Raw genomic sequence first — 21,436 nt, forward strand, 5'->3', positions numbered from 1 at the left:
AACACGCTTGTCGCATATAGGCTATAGAAACTTATTTCCGGAGTGATTTGAGATTTGGGCGTAATTGCTTTTGTATACAAAAGCTGACATCCCTACATCAATTCTATACGTTTGACAGTAGGCAACATCGATGACCTTATTTAAATACGACCCGCCTGACGTACACGTGGTGAAAAGGGATGGAAAATCGTGTTATAAGCAGAAGGACAAGAGCAGATGATAGCATCAAAAACATGGCCTCCAGTCAAGCCCCTGGAATCAACTCATTTTAACCGTGTATTTTGGCAATTAATTACTTCATTCGAGCAGTTAAAATGACGTTTGCTACCACTCGAACTTTGAAATAAAACATTATTTAGATTTTTTCTTCTAGAACCACGAGAAAAGTAGCCAACATTTGTGCGTTTCTTAAAAAAATGGAATTTAGTTGGTCCAGTTTTGTGAAACCGCTGGTAGAAAGTCACGCCAAAACTGCTTGACAAAGTGGTCAATCAGCAACTGTTCTAATGGCATTAATAGCAAATTTCCCGATAATCAAAACACACCCGCGCAAACTAGCAATGCCATTCTATAAAGGAGGTTCTATGGCTCTATTAGATGCTGGTGTTAGATTGCGTGGATGCTTTTTTTGCAGCGAGTAACTCGGGAGTAACTCAAAGTACCTCAATATTGAATCGACGTTCATCGATTTTTTTTCTCTGCTTACTCCGTTTACTCCCTTTAAGAATATGCTTCTCATATTAGACGTCAGTTTTGTTAGAAAACAAAGTAAGCCCAAGTGTATCCTGAGGCTTTCGAATAGCTTGAATATTATGGAAGAACCTGCGTCGGTGTCAGCTTACTACCAGCAAGAAGTTACAGTTCCAGCCAGCTTTCAGCAGTTGCTCTTCCTCCCCAGCAGCCAGTCCCAGTTGTCACTTCAAAAGGATCATCGCTGATCAAACAAGCTGTCCAAACAGCTATTCTTCTAAACATCTGTAATTTCACCTATAATGCAACGATCCCCTCAGCACGAATGATCCAGTAGTCGTAACAGCAGTCCCAATGAAAATGATAAAAACTAACTCCGATCCCCTTCTTGTTAGCACCATGTAAGTTAGTTTTAGCGTGAAGGTTCCATCACAGCACATCCAATAAAATCTCCCCGGTGGGGCAACAACCGATTAACACCCAATTCCAGCTCCGACGGCAACGCTACCAACCATTTCTCCCGTGGAATGTTCAGCCAGAGCAGCTGCCGCAATTTCCTAAGCCGAAGAGGAGGAGGACGTTGAAGTAACCGCTACCAATGTTTCCGGTGAGTGCGTTCCTCGTCCTCACTTTAAACCCATCAACGATCAACCGGACGAAATCGAAGTGAAAACCGGTCAGGAAGGCGAAGAACACATCAAGCTGACAGATTATCTTCGTCGACTTTCTCTTTGCATTCCCACGGCCATGTTAAGACCAAGTACAGGATCGTCATGAGACGTGATCAAGATCACAAGATCGCTACCAATCACTCGATATCGTCAGTGCTGTTCATAAAACAGATGGAATTCTATACCTGGGCCGCTATGGACTTTGCCAACAAGAAACCGAAGAACACACGTGTGTAGTGATGTTCTATGTTCACGGTGGTGTATCGCAGAAACGGGACCATATCACGATCATCCGGAAGGCACAACAGAAGCATAAGAGGAAGGATAGATGTCCACCGTCAGTAGAATGGCACAGTGGTAATTCAGAGCTCGGTTCTCAGTTTCATCCAGCGGCAGTTTGTCAAGCCATGGGAACGAGATTCCTTCGACGAGTATTGTAGTACGAGCAATAGGTTCCGTTCACGTTCACAGTTGGTAAGGGTTGAACGAAGGTTATTAAGCAGAGATGATGCAGGATAATCAAATCAATCAATTTAAGTGTCTCCGAGTTTCGCTGAGTTATTGAGTTCTGTGAACATGTTTTTTTTTTTAATTGTTTTGATTGACAGCAGCTTTTTGGCTTTGCAAGAAGGTGCACCTTCAGAGAAAGCAAACGACAGTGATCTTTCTCACTGAACAATGTGAGTTACTCGAGGTGCATCAAAAGCAACTCAGAAATTGCGCATGATTAGGAGCTGTCTTGCCCCTAAGCCTCAACGTCTATTCTCTGTGCTTATGCTGATAAATTGATTTATCTACGTGCTACGGGATAGGACACGCAAAGCCAAAGAAATTTAATTTTCCTTAGCATTTCTTGACCCAGTACGCAGTTGAAAAGATCGATCAAACATCAACATCATTAAAGCCGTCTATACCAAACCCTTTCCTACGAATTTCATTTATTCCTTCATTGATATTTCCATGACTCCGTTCCTACAATTATCCTTGATATCTTCCCTCCTAAAAGTCAGACATCGTTGGACCTCGGATAAATCTTCATCATGGGCGTTGTTTATAACTGATGCTGTTGCTGTTGTTGCTGTTGCTGCCGTTGTTCCCGTTGTCTCACTCCATCACCATAGTCACCGCCGAAGCAGACATTGTTGCGTTTTATCGACTTCAATTGAGTGAGCGATCGTACATCACATTATCAGATGAGTAGAATATTAACGAAAACGATAGAAATGTATGTTGTTTTGTTCTTTGACTCGATGCTCTTTCCATTGCCTTCCTTCAATCTACTTTTCCGGTTCATGCTCTCACTGTTGATCATGTTTCTGTTTCTCGATGTCGGTTAATCAGATTAATATTGCACGGACAGGACAAGGTATTGCTGATATCCCACGAGCTGTTATGAATGTGGCCCTACTGGATGATTGCTTGAACGTATGTCATATGAATGTGCAAAGTTTGTGTGCTCGTCAATTAAGCAAATTCAACGAATTTACGCATTGTTTTGCTAGTAGCAAAGTTGATATCATTTGCGTATCTGAAACCTGGTTAAATGAAAGTATTGACGATAATTTAATTGCCGTGGATGGTTACCGAGTTTTAAGGAAAGATCACAGCAGAGGGGGGGGGGCATTTGTATTTATCACAAACTAGATCTTGATTGCAGAGTTATTGCTGTCTCTGATTCTCTAACGGAATTGGAAGACTGTAATCGAACCGATTATATGTTTATTGAAGTTCGAGTAAACAATAAATTATTCCTCCTCGGTGCTATTTATTCGCCACCTAGAGTTGACTGCTCTAGTTTGCTAGATCAAAAGCTTTCCGAACTGTCACTTAATTATTCGAATGTTATTTTGGAAAATTTTGGATTAAACATTGTCAACAAAGAACCAACGCACTTTTACTCTGGTGGAAGTTCACTGATTGATTTACTGATAACTAACGATACTGATTTTGTTCTAAATTTCAATCAAGTTGCTGCTCCTGGTTTTTCTCAACACGATATAATTTTTTCATCACTTAATATATCTCGTAGACAGTTGGATCTCCCTAAGTTATTTAGGGCTTATAATCGTATTGACTACCCTCTACTACAAAGTACGTTGACAAATTTTGATTGGTCCCCGTTATATAGTATTAGTGATTCTGACTTGGCACTCGAGTTCAAGAATGCACACATAGTTGATCTTTTCGAAAATTTCGTTCCTCTGCAATCTGTGCGGTCCAATCCCAATGCGATGTGGTTCAACAATGATATATTGAATGCAATGATTGCGAGAGACATTGCATATCGACTTTGGATATCAAGTAGAATTGAATCGTATCATATTCAGTTTAGAAGACTTCGTAATCGGGTAACCAGTCTGATAAATAAGGCTAAATCAAATTTTTTGAGCAGTGGCTTGGCAGCTGCTAACTCTAGTAAAGAGCTGTGGAAAAACTTAAACATTTGAATGTTGCCGGAAACTCTAATAGCAGTGTGAAGATTCATAATACTAGTGATGAAGTTAATGCCTTTTTTGGTGAAAATTTTACGATAGATCCTGAATTACCGACGATACCACCACTGAATCCTGAAGGTTTCCGTTTTTCTCCTTGCACTGATTTGGAAATTTTGTCTGCAATTTTATCAATTTCATCCAACGCGATTGGTATGGATGGTGTTCCTTTAAAATTCATCAAATTGATTTTACCCTTCGTAATAACTCCGATTTCCTACCTGTTCAACTTGTTCATTTCGACCGCTAGATTTCCTCGTGCATGGAAAACCGCAAAAGTTATTCCAATTCGGAAAAAGCCTGCAGGCACTAGCTTGAATAACCTTCGCCCAATCAGTATCCTATGTTCATTATCTAAAGCCTTTGAAAAGATTCTTAAATCTCAGATTCAAGAGTATATTAACCGATTTAACTTACTCAGCCCTTACCAATCAGGTTTTAGGTCAGGGCACAGTACAACTTCATCACTTCTTAAGGTGCATGATGATATCCATAAATTAATTGATAAAAAAGGAGTTGCTTTTTTACTTTTGATTGATTTCTCTAAAGCTTTTGACAGGGTCTCACACGTCAAACTACTGAAGAAATTATCACACCAGTTCGGATTCTGTCGTGAAGCTGTTTCTTTGATCAATTCGTATTTAAGTGCTCGCACTCAAGTGGTGGATATTGAAGGTAATCTTTCGGCTCCCATTAATATATTATCAGGTGTACCCCAAGGGTCAGTATTGGGTCCTCTTTTATTTTCATTATTCATCAATGACCTTCCGTCAGTATTGCAAGTCTGTTTGATCCACATGTTTGCGGATGATGTTCAATTATACCTCTGTTCAATTGATGCATCTGTAGAAGAAATGGCTCGTCTAATCAATAATGATTTGAAGTGTGTATCGCTATGGTCTTCAAGAAATCTGCTTCCGATAAATTCATCTAAAACAAAAGCGATGTTTATTTCCAGACGGCAGACACGCATTGAGTTACCAAATCTTTTTATAAATAATGATATTATTGACTTTGTTAACAAGGCTTCTAATCTCGGTATAATATTACAAAATGATTTAGAATGGGATTCTCAAGTAAATTCCCAATGTGGAAAGATTTATGCTAGATTACGACATTTAAGGCTAACGGCTGCTATGTTATCGGTATCAACCAAAATCAAGCTTTTCAGCTCTCTTTTGAAACCACATTTTTCGTATGGACTTGAACTGATTTTAAATGCTTCTGCTAATGCTTTGGATCGTTTAAGAGTTGCCTTAAATCACTGCGTACGTTGGGTTTTCAATTTGTCCAGATACGCTAGAGTAACACACTTACAACGGCAGCTTTTGGGCTGCCCATTTTATGAATTCTTTAAACTGAGAAGCTGTGCTACCTTATTCAAAATTATACATCATGGCCCAAACTATCTTCATGAAAAATTACAACCATTCAGAAGCGCTCGAGTAAGACACTTCGTAGTACCGCAGCATAACTCCTCTCATTACGGTAGTACCTTTTTTGTTCGTGCAATTATACTATGGAATCAGCTTCCTACTTACATTCAATCTATACAATCAGCTGCAGGATTCTACCGTGAGAGTTTGAACTGGTTCAGAGGAGGGAATTGAATGGAATGGAATGAGCAAAGGGTTGAGGTTTGGAATAGCATATACTTAAAAGTAGTTTTGTATTATATTAAGTTATGTTTTGAACCTTTTTGTTAAAGTGGATTGAATTACATTTGTGGTGTGAACAACGAAGAAACCGATTGTAGAAATTTATAAGAGAAAACTCTTACTCTACAAGTATACAAGTAAATAAATAAATAAATAAATAAAAAAAGAAATCGGTATAGGAAAGATCGTATGGTGGTCGACATGAAGGTGGCGCATTCTGGTTTAAATTTCACTTTCCTTGCGGAATAATTGGGTTGTTGAGGTAAATACATATTCGGTATCTGCCGTATCTGCATTAAAAATGGAACCGAAATCCAAAATTTCATCAATTTTGGTACACTGGAACTATTTTAAATAAGTACGATTACATTAGCAAAAATCACCATCTTCCCTGGGCTTTGGCAAAACCTTGAGGTAGTTTAATTAGCCTACCAGGTCCCAGGGCTGATCTGGATCTTTACCGCATTGGAAAGATGCACACTAGTGTTGCCAGATCAGTGTTGATGCTTACCAAAAGTGCATTTTAACCCGCTTGTTAAAGCATATTAACAGATTAATAATCACCGTACATTGTTTATTGCTCTGTACTAATAATAAATGATTAAGCACAGCATTTGATATTTTAGTAGGAATGCTGGATTTAGTCGCAGTGGAAATCAATCCTTTATTGGATTTATTTCTATGGATTTGCACATTTGGAAAGTATCATCACAAAGATTCTGCACTCGGTCTACAGCTTGTGGGCGGGAAGCGTTGTGTTTGTTTTCCTTTTTTTATCTATTTATAGAGTTGATTCTTAGAAATACGAAGCGAAAGACAAATCAACCATTAAGCACAAGACCTTCAAGAAAACTAACAACACGAAGTCTGGAAATGACAATGTGCCATTCAATACGTCAAGTAGGTATTTCAAGAATATTAACTCCGATCGTGACTTACTCAATGGAAGTTACGACAGTTCTCAAAAGCAACAGAAATTCTCTCCGTAGAATGGAAACCACCATGCTCGCAGCTCTTAAAGGCTCTTAGTTTTGAAGCAAGATAGCGTCCTGAGGCATTCACCAATGATAGCCCAGAAAAACCGCCACTAACTGTTATCAATGACTCACAAAGCGCAAGAAGGCAGTCCCAACATATTGCAGTCAGAGAACTGGGGAACCACACGATCAACAATAAAATTAGAGTGGCGCGGCTAAACTACTTTGGACATGTGGTAAGGAACACATCCCAAGGAATACTAGGGAAAGCTCTCAATTACCGCGTGCATGGAAAAAAGAAACTAGAACGACCTTGCTTCACGTGGAAAACGAGTCTCAAACAGGATTTCGAAAGAAGCAACACAATAGCGGCGCATTGGAGGGAATTGGCATACAACCGTGGCGAATACAAGACGGCCACAAAGAAAATATTCAACGCATTTATCGAGTCTGAATATGAAGATTCGGAAGATTCCGTTAGCACGGAAAACACGGAAGATGATGTACGATTGTCGGAATTCGAAGGATTTTCGACTCCGGACATCTGAAATCATAAAACAAGAATTACAGGTATTGAAAAACATGGTCCTCTGTACGTTTACTTTCCAACTTTTACTAATACTACTGTTACTCCGACTGTCCCCTACTTGAAACAGTATTCCTCCCTATCCGGCATCTTAAGCAGGATTCAATTGATCCCTGTGATTATTATTCTGTGGTGCCAAATCTTTACCTCTACCCTTGTGCTGTATGGACAGTGATGTTTTACTGGAGACGTGGCCCTATGACCATAGAGGTAACTCTAAGACAAGTAGGTCCCGAAGAAACGTGCTCAACTTTTTGGCTCACCTCTGGTACTATCTTCGGTCCCAAGCTTGTCGAATCACCCCTCGAAACATAGGAAAAACCAATAACCCCTCATTTTATCTGTCAAACTTTCATAGCGAATCAAAACAAACATTGCGTAGTACTAAAATTTCGACTAGAATAGGGTACGTTAATCGTTTGCTTGGGACCAATAGGCTACTAAAGTGGTGAGCCAATTTAAAATCGTTAGTTTCGTATTGATTGTTGCTATGACCCCCTTCTGTGCTTGAAAATGAAAATGAAAAATGATTACATTAGCAAAAATCACCATCTTGGTGCCCTTTGGTGGGACTTTGTGTGAGCTGTTAGCAAGTTAGATTCAGTGCACGGCTAATGAGAACGACCCAAATTTGAGTTTAGTTCACTCATAATCGCCAAAAGTGCAGGAACTCATGTTTTCCCAGGTTTTTTCCAGGATTTTCCAGGGAAAAATTCCGTATTTGAGAAAAGTAAAGATTGGAGTCACTCAGTCTATTGGTACTACTCCGAGACTGAATAAAATTTTCGTCAATTTCCTCATTTTCCGGCAGATTTTTTAGGTTTTCCACAGGAAGTCATGAGACAAATTTACTCATCGCTGAGTTCCTGCACTTTTGGCGATTATGAGTGAACTAAACTCAAATTTGGGTCGTTCTCATTCGCCGTGTGTCAACGATCAAAAATTTAAATCTTGATTTAAAAATCTAGATGAATGTCTACGGGATCAATAAAAATATCGTTGTGCTCAGAAAACGAAGCTCTATCAGATGATGTATAAAAAATGGTATATTTTTCGAAGTTAAACAACCCAATTATCTGATCAATCATGTCTCACGGCAAAAATTTCTGCTCACAACACTTTTTTGACGTTCTCCTATTCACCACCAGAGGTTGAATCAATCGCTTAGTTTCTATTAAAAAGGCGTATTCTGATGTAAACAAACGGTTAGCGGTGCCGGTGGTGTAGTGGTAAGCGTGATTACCTCTCACCCCAGCAGGCCTGGGTTCAATCCCAGTCGGCACCGCCGGGATGTTCTGAGACATAACATCTCTGATCACGCCTTCCTTCGGAAGGGAAATAAAGCCGTTGGTCCCCGGTTCATGAGTTGATGGGTCGATAGGTAGGGTCCAGGTGTGGGAGCTGCCTCCCTGGCGTCGGTAGCATTGGTGCTCAGCACGGAAAACAAATCAAGGAAAAAAAAAATAAACAAACGGTTTGGTCGACTCAAAAATTCGGCATCAACATTTCAAAAGGGTGAAACTAACAATGATGTCGAACTGTGACAAACGCTGTCAAAGTTTTGGAAACGAAAAAAATGGATTTATTTTAAATCAGTAAGCAGTGCAGATTTTGCCCTTTATATTAATCAATTTTGATAACACCCTTTGGTTTTTGTATACCTTTTGTTTGACAATCGGCAAAAGGGTGCTATTGAAAACCAAAACAAATTAGGCGCAGTCAGTTTTCCCAAATTGTATATCTTAGGTTACTTTAGTTTTCTTTAATTAAATTAAATGCAAAATTTGAATGGTTGTGAACACAAAAACAAAGAAATCATCACCATCATCTCTGAGGGAATTGTCAAAATTTTAATTTTATTTCCCAGAATGAACGCGCAAAAATTATATAAACTGAACCAGCAAGATCAAACGGAGGCCACTTGTGTACGGGTACTTTTCAGTAAGAAATTGCTTCTAAGTGGTACAACATCGGATATGCCATAGAAAGGATCAAGGAAATGATGCTGATTGCGTTGGTTTTATGTTTGATCCATCCATCAGAAATCAGCTGGTCCTGTTGTACGTCGATACCAGCAAAATGACCCAACTAGTTTTCCATTTGCGACGATTGATGGACGACGATCGTTAATTTGGAACCGCGAAGGCAACATAACCGAATCGGGTCCTGGGGTTTCCAATCTTAAGGTAATTTTAGCTGTAGGCAATCTTGTGATATTCATTTTAAAATAATGCATTTTAGCAAACCGAGGGGCGAAATTAACTTCACTATAGTAACCTACAAAAAATCAGTTACGCCATTTTGTTGATTTTAATTTAGGGTGACAAAACATGTTTCTTTTTGTAAAATTTTATGAAATTGTTCATAGTATTGGATCACTTGCTATCCATTTCTATAAAAAAACTGAGTTTGTTTCGCCCTTTTGAAATGTTGGTACTGAATTGATTGTATAATAATAGAGCCCACACTATTAAGTTGTTTGCCCATAATGACACGTGTCTATTGATTATCGAAGCCACACAAGATGAAGTCATCAAAAAGTCAGATTGAATTCAACGCATGTATCTCAATCGATAGTTTAAAATATTTTTCGAAACTGGTTCTGGGTATCCGGATGTGGCCAGATCTACCTGTTGGTCCACGGTATGATGTCTATTTAGTTCTGCATGCAAAATCATAACTTTTGAACCGTTGGATGGTACCAGTACATGAGGTTTTGGAAATGTCATTTTGTGCCCTATCGGAACAGGTGCCAGGTAAGCTAACTAGCCAAATGCAAGAAATCCTGGGCAGGGTGCCATTCTAGGAACCTTTATTTTAGGTGCCATTCTAGGAACCTATCATTTTCATCGGTTCAAAAGTTGATTTTTGGGAGCGAGTTACAGTGTGGGTCGTTTTTGAACCGCTAATGCACAATGTGTCACTTTTTTTGTAGCGCCACTCCTAGAGGTCGCTGAACACTTCTTTAACAGCAAAATGTTTGTTTCCAAATTTTAGGAACTGTCAGGAAATTTGCGGTCTCTATTATATTTCGTTAAAAAGTTACAGCTTGTTGTCAAAAAAGACCCTAATGCACTAGGAAGTTTAAAAAAAATTTAGTTTTTGAATATCGATTATGTTGAGGGCCACCCTAATGTTTAAAACCACTAAAAGAAGAAATTTTTTCAAGCACAAAAAACTTCAGACATTAAACGTCTAAATATTACAGCAAAAATGGAGATCGCTCTTTTGGGGCTTTTCATTTCTTATAGAACGCTAACGTAAAATCCAGTTGAATTTATAGTTAGGGAACATGCATAAATGACGTAGCATTTCAGAGGGGAGGAGGTCTCAGAAGTTGTGACCGGCCATGTATTAGGCATGGTAAAATACGCTATGAAAAGGAGGGGGTCTTAAATTTGTCTAAAATATGTTACGTCATTTATAGATGGATAGATTAATGCTATTAATCTCCCTATCAAAATGCAGCATTTCTGCACCTTAGAGCCACACTCTGTGTTTTCACTGCGATGCGGAAATTTTGATATGGAGATTTAAAAGTCACAAAAGAACGATTCATCACTTGTTCTTAGGATATTTGTGTGAGGGAGTGAGTGAATAGAAAAGGTTTAACTGCCTTTCAGAAATGCGCATCATTCAAGGCTAAATACATGGTATTCGCCAGAGAGCGTGGTATTATCTAAGGCTGCGGTGGCGATGATAGGAGAAATTTCATATTGACGAATAAATTCTTCTGAGAGTTGAAAAATACGATGTAGGCACCGGAAAATGTCTACCAACAGGTTGCCACTCTCTTAAAAGTTCTGTAAGAAAACAAAATGGATAACCAACAATAAAATATGACATGCATTATGATATGAATTGAACCATGCAAGAATTTGATAACATTCTAAATATAGAAATATTATTTTTATGAATGCATAACAGACACAAAAATTAAGACAATAACCTGAACGCTAATGCTACGTTAATTGCTCCTCGAGAAAGGTTGCCACATCACGCTTCTTCCGATCAAACGACGACGACGATGATATCCGATGACTATCGCATAATGTGTTAATACTGAATTTCCTTCCTTTCTTTCTCTCTCACGGATACATGACTAGAAATGTTTCACGAGTGGTGGTCTAAGACTAAAAGTACAGTTGAATATCCGTGTACCATCATCGTTCCAGTAAATGCACACCCAAATGTTGTAATTAGACGATTCTAACAGTAGTATGAGTTTCTTTTTTTTAAGTAGATGATGATGAACTTTTCCGTGTTTCCAAAAACAAATGTGCCAGAACGATGCGACTATTGGATGAAGAGCTATTAGAGTTATCTTAGGAGATCCATTTCCACGGTTCAGTTTCCGGACTGGTGATCGGTGTAGGGAACTACAAAAACGAGGTAAATGTGCAACAAGAAAAAAGATGATTGCGTTTGGTAGGTAACAGACCCGTCTCCCGTCTATAAAGGTACTTCCCCCATGAACCGTAAAAAATAAATCAATGGAACTGAAAAAAGAATGTCTGTTAGATGGCACTGTTCTGCACTACATGAGGCGCGTAAGTGACTAGTAAAAGCGTTGCAATTGCAGGGAAATCTGTGAGTTACTTGTACAATGTGTTATTCACTGAGCAGTTTGGGTGAGGAGGAGCCACTTTTGCGCGCTGCTTACTGTGTTTAGGTAAACCAAGAAAACGAAAAGAAATACTGTAATTGTACAACACTCTGCTGTTAGCGCCATCATGAGTGTTTGAGTGTGTATGTGTGTGTTTGTTAATAGCGTGTGATGAATTGAAGTAGTGACAAATCGTGTGCAGTGTTATCATTGTTACAACGCCTTGGCTGCAGCCGGTGTATTTACAATCATCCGACGACGACGACGATGATTTGGACCAGTGGAATCCAGTGCACCTACCTCGGCCTTAAGCTCGGCGACCTTGTCCTGCAGATCGCGGACCCGATCCGACTCGTCCAGGTTCGACCGCAGTTCGCCTTCGGCTAGCATCTCGGAGTTCTGTGGACAGTTTGAAGGGAGGAAATTGTTAGTATAATGAAGCACTAATTAACGTTTAAGACTTGACTCGATAATTATTTCTTGTACTATTTGATGATGGTTTACACGTTTGAATTTCAACCGACACAGATGTCTGTTTTCAGCTTTATTTATTGGTTTGTGATTGAAGGGAGCTTTTAGGACCACCCTACTCCGAATTAAATTTCACCAACACAGACATCAGAATCACAGTCATGATGCAAGATTCTATTCCGATGCAACAAACCCTTTTCTTACCTTGGTCTCCAATCGGGAAATCTCCTGCTTCAGCTCGGCCACGGTTTGGCTCTGCTCGGTGAACTTGATTTTCACATTCATCAGCTCGTCCTTCATGCGCGATTCCAGATCCGAATACCGGTGTTGCTGTTCGCGGGCCTTGTTCGACAGTTCTCGTTCCCGGGCCAGCGCATCCTCCAGTTCTTCCTTCACCTTCTTCGATTCTTCGTCCTGCCGGCGCAGCTGATTGGTAGAAACCTGAACCTGCGTTTCCAGCTCCATCACCTTCAGCCGAAGTTCTTTCAGCTCGGTTAGCGTTTCCATTTCACGGATCCGAGTCGTCATCAGATCCTCCTCCAGCTTTTGCATGTCTTGCGTGCGCGATGACTCCCAAAACAGTAGCTTCTTAGCGCCGGACTCGCTGCTCTGGGCAGCTTCGTTTCGCTGCTCCGACAGCTGCCGCTGCCACTGGGTACTCAGCTCCTGGACCCGCTGTTTGAGATCCTTCAGCGATAGACTAGCTTCCGCCTCCCGCAGCTTACTGGCTATCAGTTCGTCTTGCAGATGTGCCACCGAGTTGTCGATGCTCGTTTCCCGGAGGCGCTTCTTGTCCTAGAAAAAAGAACCATAATTTTAACTTCGATTCAATCGCAAAGCGAACCACCACTTACTTCTTCCAATTCCTGGATCTTAGTCTTAAGGTTTCGTATCACATCTTCGCTTTCGGCTAGACTCTGGCGCACTTTGACGAGTTCCTCCAGCAGGCAGGAAACCATTTCGTCCCGCTGCTTGAGGGCTTCCTCCTTCATGATCAGCTCGTCGAACGAATTCTGGCGGGAGTTGTTCTGCGGGCGAAAGGGGAGACAAATGGGCAGGCATGCATTATGAACGTATGAGGTGGATGATCGGGGGGAGGGTTTCAAGGTTCGAGAAAGAGAACATGCTTGGATTGGCGGTAGAGTTATGAAGGAGGATACAAGCAAAAATAGCATCAAACTTAAGGAAAACAATTAATAGGTCGCTAGTGAAAGGCTCTTTTTACTAGCGAGATTAACAAATGAACACAAGCAATAGAAGACTAATGATTCGGCTTCACTAAAAAAAAAAACAGCGATGGTAAAGAAACAGTTATTTTCATTCAATCAAAGTTTTATACTTGAAGTCTACGATATCAGAATTGGAAATAAATGCTATACTAATATCAACATGAAGCCTTAGTGTGATAATTTATTAGCTTGAGAATGTTCTGAAGAGGATAGATTGAAAGTTGATAGTATTAATGCGAAAATACTAATCAAATTCGTGCTGCTTTGTCTAACTCACGTGATAGGTGCGGTGTTTTGAAGTATTTCCCGATGGATTTAAGGAACCTCAAGCTAGACAAAGGAGTGCGAATTTGATTATTATTGCCGCATTAATGGCCCTTCGCTCAACATCAAATTCTTACTCTAATGGAACTGTCAACCTACCCTCTTCAAAACTTTCTCAAGCTAATAAATTATCGCACTAAAGCTTCATGTTGATATTAGTAAAACATTTCCACCCAACTCTCTAACAATTATTATTTCCGGGCTGCCAACAGGTTTCCAGAATTATAATCATAAAGAAAACCTCTGGAGACGGTTGCGACGTAAATCCTGAAGAATTGTGAAGAAAAGTGTAACCTCTTGGTTGTCAAAGAAATTTTCGGATTGCTTAACAAACTTAAAAGTTCTTGTTATTTAAATATTCTTTATTAAATTACACAGGCATTTCCTGGAAATATACCTTACGAACAAACATATTCTAATAATTAATAGATATTAAACAAGAGTGTAACACCCTCACTTTTTAGACATTCTCTTCAAACTGGTAGTTGGCCGTATCACCTTCTTCCGCTCTTCCCGGTGCTTCTTCAACTCCGCCTGCCGTTTCTTATCGTATCCGCTGTTCTTCCTCTCGGTGCTGAACGTCATCTGGCGATTTCCCAGCCCTCCAATCGTCTTCACCTCCATCGGTTTGCCGGCAGCTAACCGTTTACCCAGTCCGGCCTTGCTTATCTTCCGGCCCGTGTTGCTGATGTTGAAATCCGTCTTCTCATGCACCGCTATCGACGGACCTCCATCATCATCGTCATCATCCTGCTCCTCTTTCCGATCCACTTCCATCTGTCGCTCTCGCTTCTGCTCCCAAGTGATCTTCTTAAACTCCTTCTTAACCTGCTTCGTCCAACCCTGATCGTCGTCGGAGCTTTCGTCCTTTTCGCTAAACAAATCCTCATCCGTACTGCCACCTTCCTCGCCGTCTTCCCGTCTTTCGGCGGCTGCTGCCTCGAACTCCTCTCTAGCCTTCAACTTTTGCGACCGTGACTTATCCAAACGGGTCAGCACCGGATTCAGCAACCGATACTCGAAGGCCGTTTTGTCTACCTCGAAGTCAGGATCCACAAACATGTTCTTAAATCGATCATCCGACAGCAAAGTGCTAGCCGCCGTCTTAAGTCTGCTGCTTCCCACCTCCTGCTCGGTGAGCAACTTCTCAGCCAGTTCGGCATTAACCTTCGGCAGTTTAGTCTTGAGCTGCAACCGGGCAGGGCGCGATTCTTCGATCTGCTGAGCAATCTTCTCCTTACGGTATCGCTGGAAGGCAAACGGATCCGCAATGGCCTTGGCCTTGTTGTACAGCCGTATGTCGATGAAATAGCCATGCATATACGCTCGCAACATACTGGTTCCCTCCAGATGATCCAACCCCAGTTCGGCCAGTTCCGTTTTGGTGATGAATTTGTAATCGTCGTAGATGTTCTGTACGTTTTCAGATTCGATTTCCTCGGTGAGATTATCAAGGAACGAACACCAGCGTGGGGCAGGTCCAAGGCTGGGAATGTAGTAGGTCATCATTTTCGGCTCCTCTTGGGCAAAAAACAGAAGGCCACTCTTGGGCGAGCTTGTGAAATCGTTGAAATTACTATTGGACTCGATGTAAGCTATCTGCTTGCCAGTGGTCTCATCCCAGATTTTCAACATAGCACTGTCTAGTGAATAAACTGCGTTATTTTCCCTGTTGAAATCGATCTTCTTAACAGCAAGTTGATTGAGATGATCCTTGACTATCAAAGGATCCTTTGCTCTTATATCGTACAGCAAAACGTGCCCGGATTCGGTTCCCACTGCCATCTGCAAACCGTTCTTGAATTTCAGGGCCGAAACCGAAGGGAACTTCTCGTTGTTCTGTACACCGGCGGCTACGTCCAGTACTCCGCAACGACTTTTATCTCTCGGATCCCAAGCCTCCACCGTTCCTTCCTGAGTTCCTACGCAAAGCAAATGGTGCTCCGGATTTACCTCACACGCATTGATACTGCTGGCAGAAGTGCTATAAGGTTGCAGAAACTGACCCCTCTCGGTATTCAGGCGATAAATCTCCGACGACGCCCCCACCAGGAACAAATCACACGACGGCTTGTGGTAATCCAAATCCCTTCCAAACCTCGGAATGCGCAACCGGTAGTGCCTACCGTGTGCAGCATGAAACTCCACAAATCGATCCGCTTGCAAAAACACAACCTTGCTGTAGTCCTCGCTCAGAATCTTGAATTTCACCACCTCCGAATCGAAGCATCGTTCAAACTTCAGCGACAGATTGTTCACGTCGTAGCAGTTGATCCGTGGTTTGTACGTTCCCGTCGCCAGAATGTACTGCCCGTCTGGTGACAAATTGATGCTGGTGGCCACACTGGGCATCTCAAAGTCCTGAATCAGTTCGATTCGTCTGCTGATGTCGACATTTTTGCGCTGCGCTTCGCGGCGCTTTTTGTCCGAAATCCAATCGGGGAGTGCCTTTCCCGCACTCAAGTTGTAGATTTTCACATCACCCACGTCGGTTACTAACATTTTCGAGGATTTTCAGACGACTTTTACATGGAAAAAATGGAATAACTTTTCCGAATGCTTGAATTCGATTCCGCACTAAACACGCGAAAGGCGAGATGGACCGAACCCGGTCTTAGCCAAGTCTTTGACACAAGCAAAGGAAAAAAAAAAAAAAAAAACACGCGATTCGCGAACGAAACAATAATAATGAAGGGAAACGTCATTTGACGGACGGTGGTGCGCACGCCTTTTGCTGTCAGTTTGATAATGCGCACGAATGCTGTCAGCAGCAGGGTTGCCGTCGATGCAAATGAAACGCGGTTTTGGTTCGCTCAATTAAATAGTTTAAATAACTATTATCGGTAAAGTTGAAGACCGGTTGATAACGCCAGACGCGAGAATCGATTTTACTCTTGTTTTGTACGTTAAACATAGTGCACTGTATTGTGCACTATGTCCGACGTTATGATTAACATACAGATCGAGAGTAAAATCGAATGTCGCGTGTGAGATTTTCCGGTGTCCAACTTGACCACAGAGAACAGACGTTGAGGCTCGAACAAAATTTCTCTAAAGTGGCGCCGGTGGTGTAGTGGTAAGCGTTATTACCTGTCACCTCAGCAGACCTGGGTTCAATCCCAGTAACGTGAGTGGATCACCTTTTCGTGGTACGGTACGGGATGTAAGATCTACCACCGATTCTTAGTCCTGACTACTTCAAACTAAGGGAACAGGATTTTTCAGTAATCAAAGGAACACATCTTAGTCCTTGTTACTTTTTTGTTCCCTTGTTGATAGTGAGTAGACACGGTGAGGTATACGAATGCAATCTTAAAATGCTTTTATTTTGCAAATGGAACATTTTATATAAATCTGGTTGATGCTATGTTAGTAGAAAACTTAAGGACTACACAGCAAAAAAAGTTGTTGAATATTACATCGAAACTGATGCAACCAGGTCAATCCATCGATTGTGTAATATCACATTGTACGATGTACATCGATTTTGCGAACAAAATTACATCCATTGATGTAATATTGTATCTGCTTTTTGCTATTACATCATTATTTCATACATCAGCTTGAATTACGTTGATCGATATTACATTTTTTTTTTGCTGTGTACTCAATAGACATATAATACAGAAAAATTAATTTCTTTTTTAGAATTTAAGGTGTACGCACTGGAAAATTTTGAAACCATCATCACCTTTATAGTTCTTCTATTCTCCTCGAGTGCCAACTTTGATTTGCCAATTCGTTGTTCCTTAGTTTGAAGTGATTAAGACTAGGGTTCTGATGAATGGTCATTATCGGTGTCATTCCTTAATTTCGTTGCTAAGGAATCCAATTTTGACTGACAAAGGGGCGCGCCTTTGGAGGGTGTTTCAACACTCCGTAGGGTATAAATCAGGCTTGATGTAGCCTCGCTCGCGAGTTTAAAATGAGCCGAGCGTAGTATTTTTCTGAGGAGTAAAATACCTACTGCCAAATCATTTCACTGAGCTTCAGAGATTGTGAGCGAAGGGGATAAAATGAGAGTGAGGTTTGCTGCCATTCATGTTCAAGTTTTCTATCACACGTTCACACGCTCTTACTCTCACTCTGTTAGACCTTCTTGCGTCGAACAAAAAAGTCATCCGGAGTCTCGAAAAGCGTACCTCACGTCAAATCATCCTCTCACTAAAGTTCACTCTCCCTCTCTTTCGAGCAGTTTTCGTTTACTTCCCGCTAATCTTGCAGGACAAGAGTGTTTTCAAACCTCCAGTGAGTTTGGGGAGTTTCAGCAAGCCTGGTTGAAAATAGCGGGACCTTTCAATTAACCACTTCATTCGAGCAGTTAAAATAACGTTTACTACCACTCGAACTTTGAAATAAAACATTATTTTGAGATTTTTTCTTCTAGAACCACGAGAAAAGTAACCAACATTTGAGCGTTTCATAAAAAATAGAAATTGGTTGGTCCAGTTTTTTTTTAAATCGCTGGTAGAAAGTCACGCCAAAACTGCTTGACAAAGCGGTCAATTAACCACTTTATTCGAGCACTTAAAATGACGTTTACTACCACTCGAACTTTGAAATAAAACATTATTTTGAGATTTTTTCTTCTAGAACCTATTTGGTTCAGTTTTATGAAATCGCTGGTAGAAAGTCACGCCAAAACTGCTTGACAAAGTGGTCAATTAGAGTCGGATTCTTGGGATAAATGCAAGAATGACAACTGTAAAACAATCGAATACTTCATCATTTCTCAATAGTGATAGAGTAATACCAATGTTACCGCTAGGCAATTAATTTAAAACCAAAACCATAAGATACCCACATAGTTCCATCTCGTTTGCATAGTCCTAGCTGACGTTGATACCAAGGCCAAGAATATGAAATGAAAAGTAGGGCAAAAGGAGCGAGAGCTCGTTTTACATAATCTAACTGCAGTATTTACTTAGGAACGTTTCTGCGTTCAAGTAGGATAAACACGCCCACGCATGGCATGCTTGCGCATCTAGGTTACGTTTAGCTTTCCCTCTCTGTTTATCCTTAACGAAGGATATAATTATAATGTTTAAACGTTACAAATGTATCATTCTTATTTGTAGAGCCATATCAGATCTGAGTTACGAAAATAAATAAACTTACAAGATATCTGAGAAATCCCAGATCTGAGAGGGCATAGTATATAAGGCCTAAACAACACAAATTTACCCTTTCATAGGCGATCGGAATCCTAGCTAATTAGAATAGGCAAATTAGGTTAAAGTTCGATATTGAAAGGGATATGTTAAACCCTGGACAAATCATGTAAAAGTTTTACATAATTATAAGTTGCTAATGCAACACGTAACCGTAAGATCACTTTGTACAAATTTGTTGAATAAAATTAAGTTTCGTAGGTTACTCCAGATTCTTCTCTTTTTGAATCCGAAAGAACTTTCGGCCTAGAAGTGAAAACTTCTCTCCTTAACCGGAGAAAAAAGTAGCTCCTAGAAGAACTCTTGACTTGGAAGTGAAAACTTCTCTCCTTAACCGGAGAAAAAAGTAGCTCCTAGAATCGAGAAACAGTGTCTGACCTAGTAAGCGAAAGACTCTCCCTAACCGGAGAAGAAAGTAGCTTTTGGCGGCGACAACCAACAATCAATACGAAACTCTCGATTTTAAATTGGCTCACTGCTTGACTACACTGAAATCTATACTATAGAAATCTCCTTATACCTTTTGGCAAATTTCCATTGCTGATTATTCATAAATTGTATAAGTCAACTAATAAGCAGACGCCTTGCTAAAAGTTAATGAAGATCATGTGTCAAATGAAATGTATAAGCGGTCACACATACCTTTTATGCATTCTTATATGACCTATGTGGTTTGTCTTATGGAATGTATAAGGCTGATGTTTTGGCAAAAATGTATAAGTGAAACACATGAATAAAATAATTGATTTTCGTTTCGTGTAGCTGCTTGCGGGGAGCTTTTCGTTGTGTACTGGAAAACACCACCACTCATCACGCGGTGATTGAATAAACGCCACTTTGTGGGACCGGATAGAATTCAACTTTGAAATCTATGTTAAGGAAATCGCTTTTCGCAGGTAATCGGTGATAATTTTAATAATCATAGTTGCACATTCGTTCTATTTTTAATAGTGACATTTCGAAAAATTATAAAATCTTAAAATTAACAGATGAGTAGAAGTATTTCTGATCGATTGGAGATAAAATTATTGAAATTGGTCTAGGGGCCGCTGAGTTATTAACGTTCAAAATCTTTCACAATTTCGTTACATGTTCCATTTTCGGTTTTCACAAAGTGTACCCCCATATAGAAATCACAGACGTAGTCCTACGTCAAAAATCCCAGTCGGCGCCGCTGGGATGTTCTGAGGCATAACATATCTGATCACGCTTTACTTCGGAAGGGAAGTAAAGCCGTTGGTTCTCGGTTCATGAGTTGATGTGTCGATAGGTAGGGTCCAGGTGTGGGATCTGCCTTCCTGGCGTCGGTAGCACTGGTACTCAGTACGGAAAACAAGATCGACGGAAAACAAATAAAAAAAATCTATCTAAAAACTAGTGTAAAGATTCCTATTTGACTTAAGCGCCACTAACGGCGACTTCCCTACTTAAAAACCCTCTTTGGCAACCTGATGGCGCTGTCGTTTATTTGAATACCTGTATAAATAAAGAGATCAAAAGGTGGTTTACACTGGATAACCATCCATAGATCCCATGACCTTCCTACTTCTTCGTGCCAATCCTTTGTAAGCCGTTTTCATCCGAATCTAGTGCAGCCTGTTATCGGTCGACGTTGTCCATAGCATTTGCCGATTCAAAATATGAGCAATTTGCTGAAGTATATTTTTCGTTAAATTGACCGCAGTTTGAATCTTCTAGAGGTATGAAAGTTACGCCTACTGCTTTGTAATAGTATTCCCTGACTTTTGCCTGAATGTCCAAGAATTAGGGCAGAACTTTAAAATTGTATGTTTCGATCAAACCAAATTTAGCTCCCATCCATCTACATATTCATGTTTATTTGAGATGCTGAAATTTGTAATGTGTTGAAATGAAGAACCTCTGCTTTTCCAAGCACATAAAGTTTCATAAATCACGTCTTGCCGGGTGATAAGGATACATTTTTCATGTTAGGCCATCTTCGGATATGGCATTTTTTACCTTGTTCGCCTTTATATAAAGCAAAGTTCTTAGATTCCGCTTATCAGTGTGATTTATGCTGGTAATGATTTCAATAGAATCAATAGATTAAACAAGAATATAATAAAATAATTCTAATTCTCCTCTTCCTTTGCCACATCAAGCTGAACATTGCATTAGGTCCTAAGTAAAATTGACAGATTGTCTTCGTCGACTTTCTATTTGTATTTCACGGCCATGATAAGACATTCCCAGATATTTTCAGCGCACAGATCGTTAAAAGAAGCTTTTATCTAGCACGTAATGCGACAAACACAACAAGAAACGGCTATGTGCTCAAGTTATTAACGAAAGAGAAAGTCGACGATGAGAATCGATCAATGTTACTTAGGACCTAATGCAATGTTCAGCTTGACATAATGTTGATTTACACTTTAGTTTGTATTTATTGATGGATATAAGGCCAGACTACTTTGATCATTTTTGAGTAATTATGAGTTACTCAAATTTATTTGAGCAAAAATATTAACTTTGAGTACAGCTGGCTTGCCCCTAGGGAAATCCTATGTATGAGTGCTCATTGCAAGACAGCTTATATAGCG

General features: G+C 40.3%; 3 protein-coding genes across 7 annotated transcripts in view; all 3 read right to left on the reverse strand.

Moving 5' to 3' along the window:
- Gs2 (glutamine synthetase 2) overlaps positions 1-21,436 on the reverse strand; it is a 457,408-nt gene that overhangs the window by 76,386 nt on the left and 359,586 nt on the right. The window lies entirely within an intron of this gene.
- Positions 1-21,436, reverse strand: part of Evi5 (ecotropic viral integration site 5) — a 115,249-nt gene that overhangs the window by 1,719 nt on the left and 92,094 nt on the right. For 3 of the 5 annotated variants that reach the window (XM_065224316.1, XM_065224322.1, XM_065224335.1), the window contains 3 exons: positions 13,006-13,179; positions 12,356-12,946; positions 11,981-12,079 (listed from right to left, as the gene is read on the reverse strand). In XM_065224316.1, the coding sequence (XP_065080388.1) occupies positions 11,981-12,079; positions 12,356-12,946; positions 13,006-13,179 (864 nt within the window). Of the gene's footprint in view, positions 1-11,023; positions 11,454-11,980; positions 12,080-12,355; positions 12,947-13,005; positions 13,180-21,436 lie in introns of all 5 variants that reach the window. The other 2 variants (XR_010517735.1, XR_010517734.1) reach the window with 1 other exon arrangement.
- On the reverse strand, positions 14,158-16,285 carry l(2)34Fd (lethal (2) 34Fd). Its single transcript, XM_065224256.1, has one exon. The coding sequence runs from the start codon at positions 16,204-16,206 to the stop codon at positions 14,158-14,160; it is 2,049 nt and encodes a 682-aa protein (XP_065080328.1). The 5' UTR covers positions 16,207-16,285.

Source organism: Ochlerotatus camptorhynchus, unplaced genomic scaffold, assembly GCF_037179485.1.
Source record: "Ochlerotatus camptorhynchus isolate MF236.1 unplaced genomic scaffold, CSIRO-AGI_Acam_v1.1 ptg000020l, whole genome shotgun sequence".
NCBI classification, from domain to species: Eukaryota; Metazoa; Arthropoda; class Insecta; order Diptera; family Culicidae; genus Ochlerotatus; species Ochlerotatus camptorhynchus.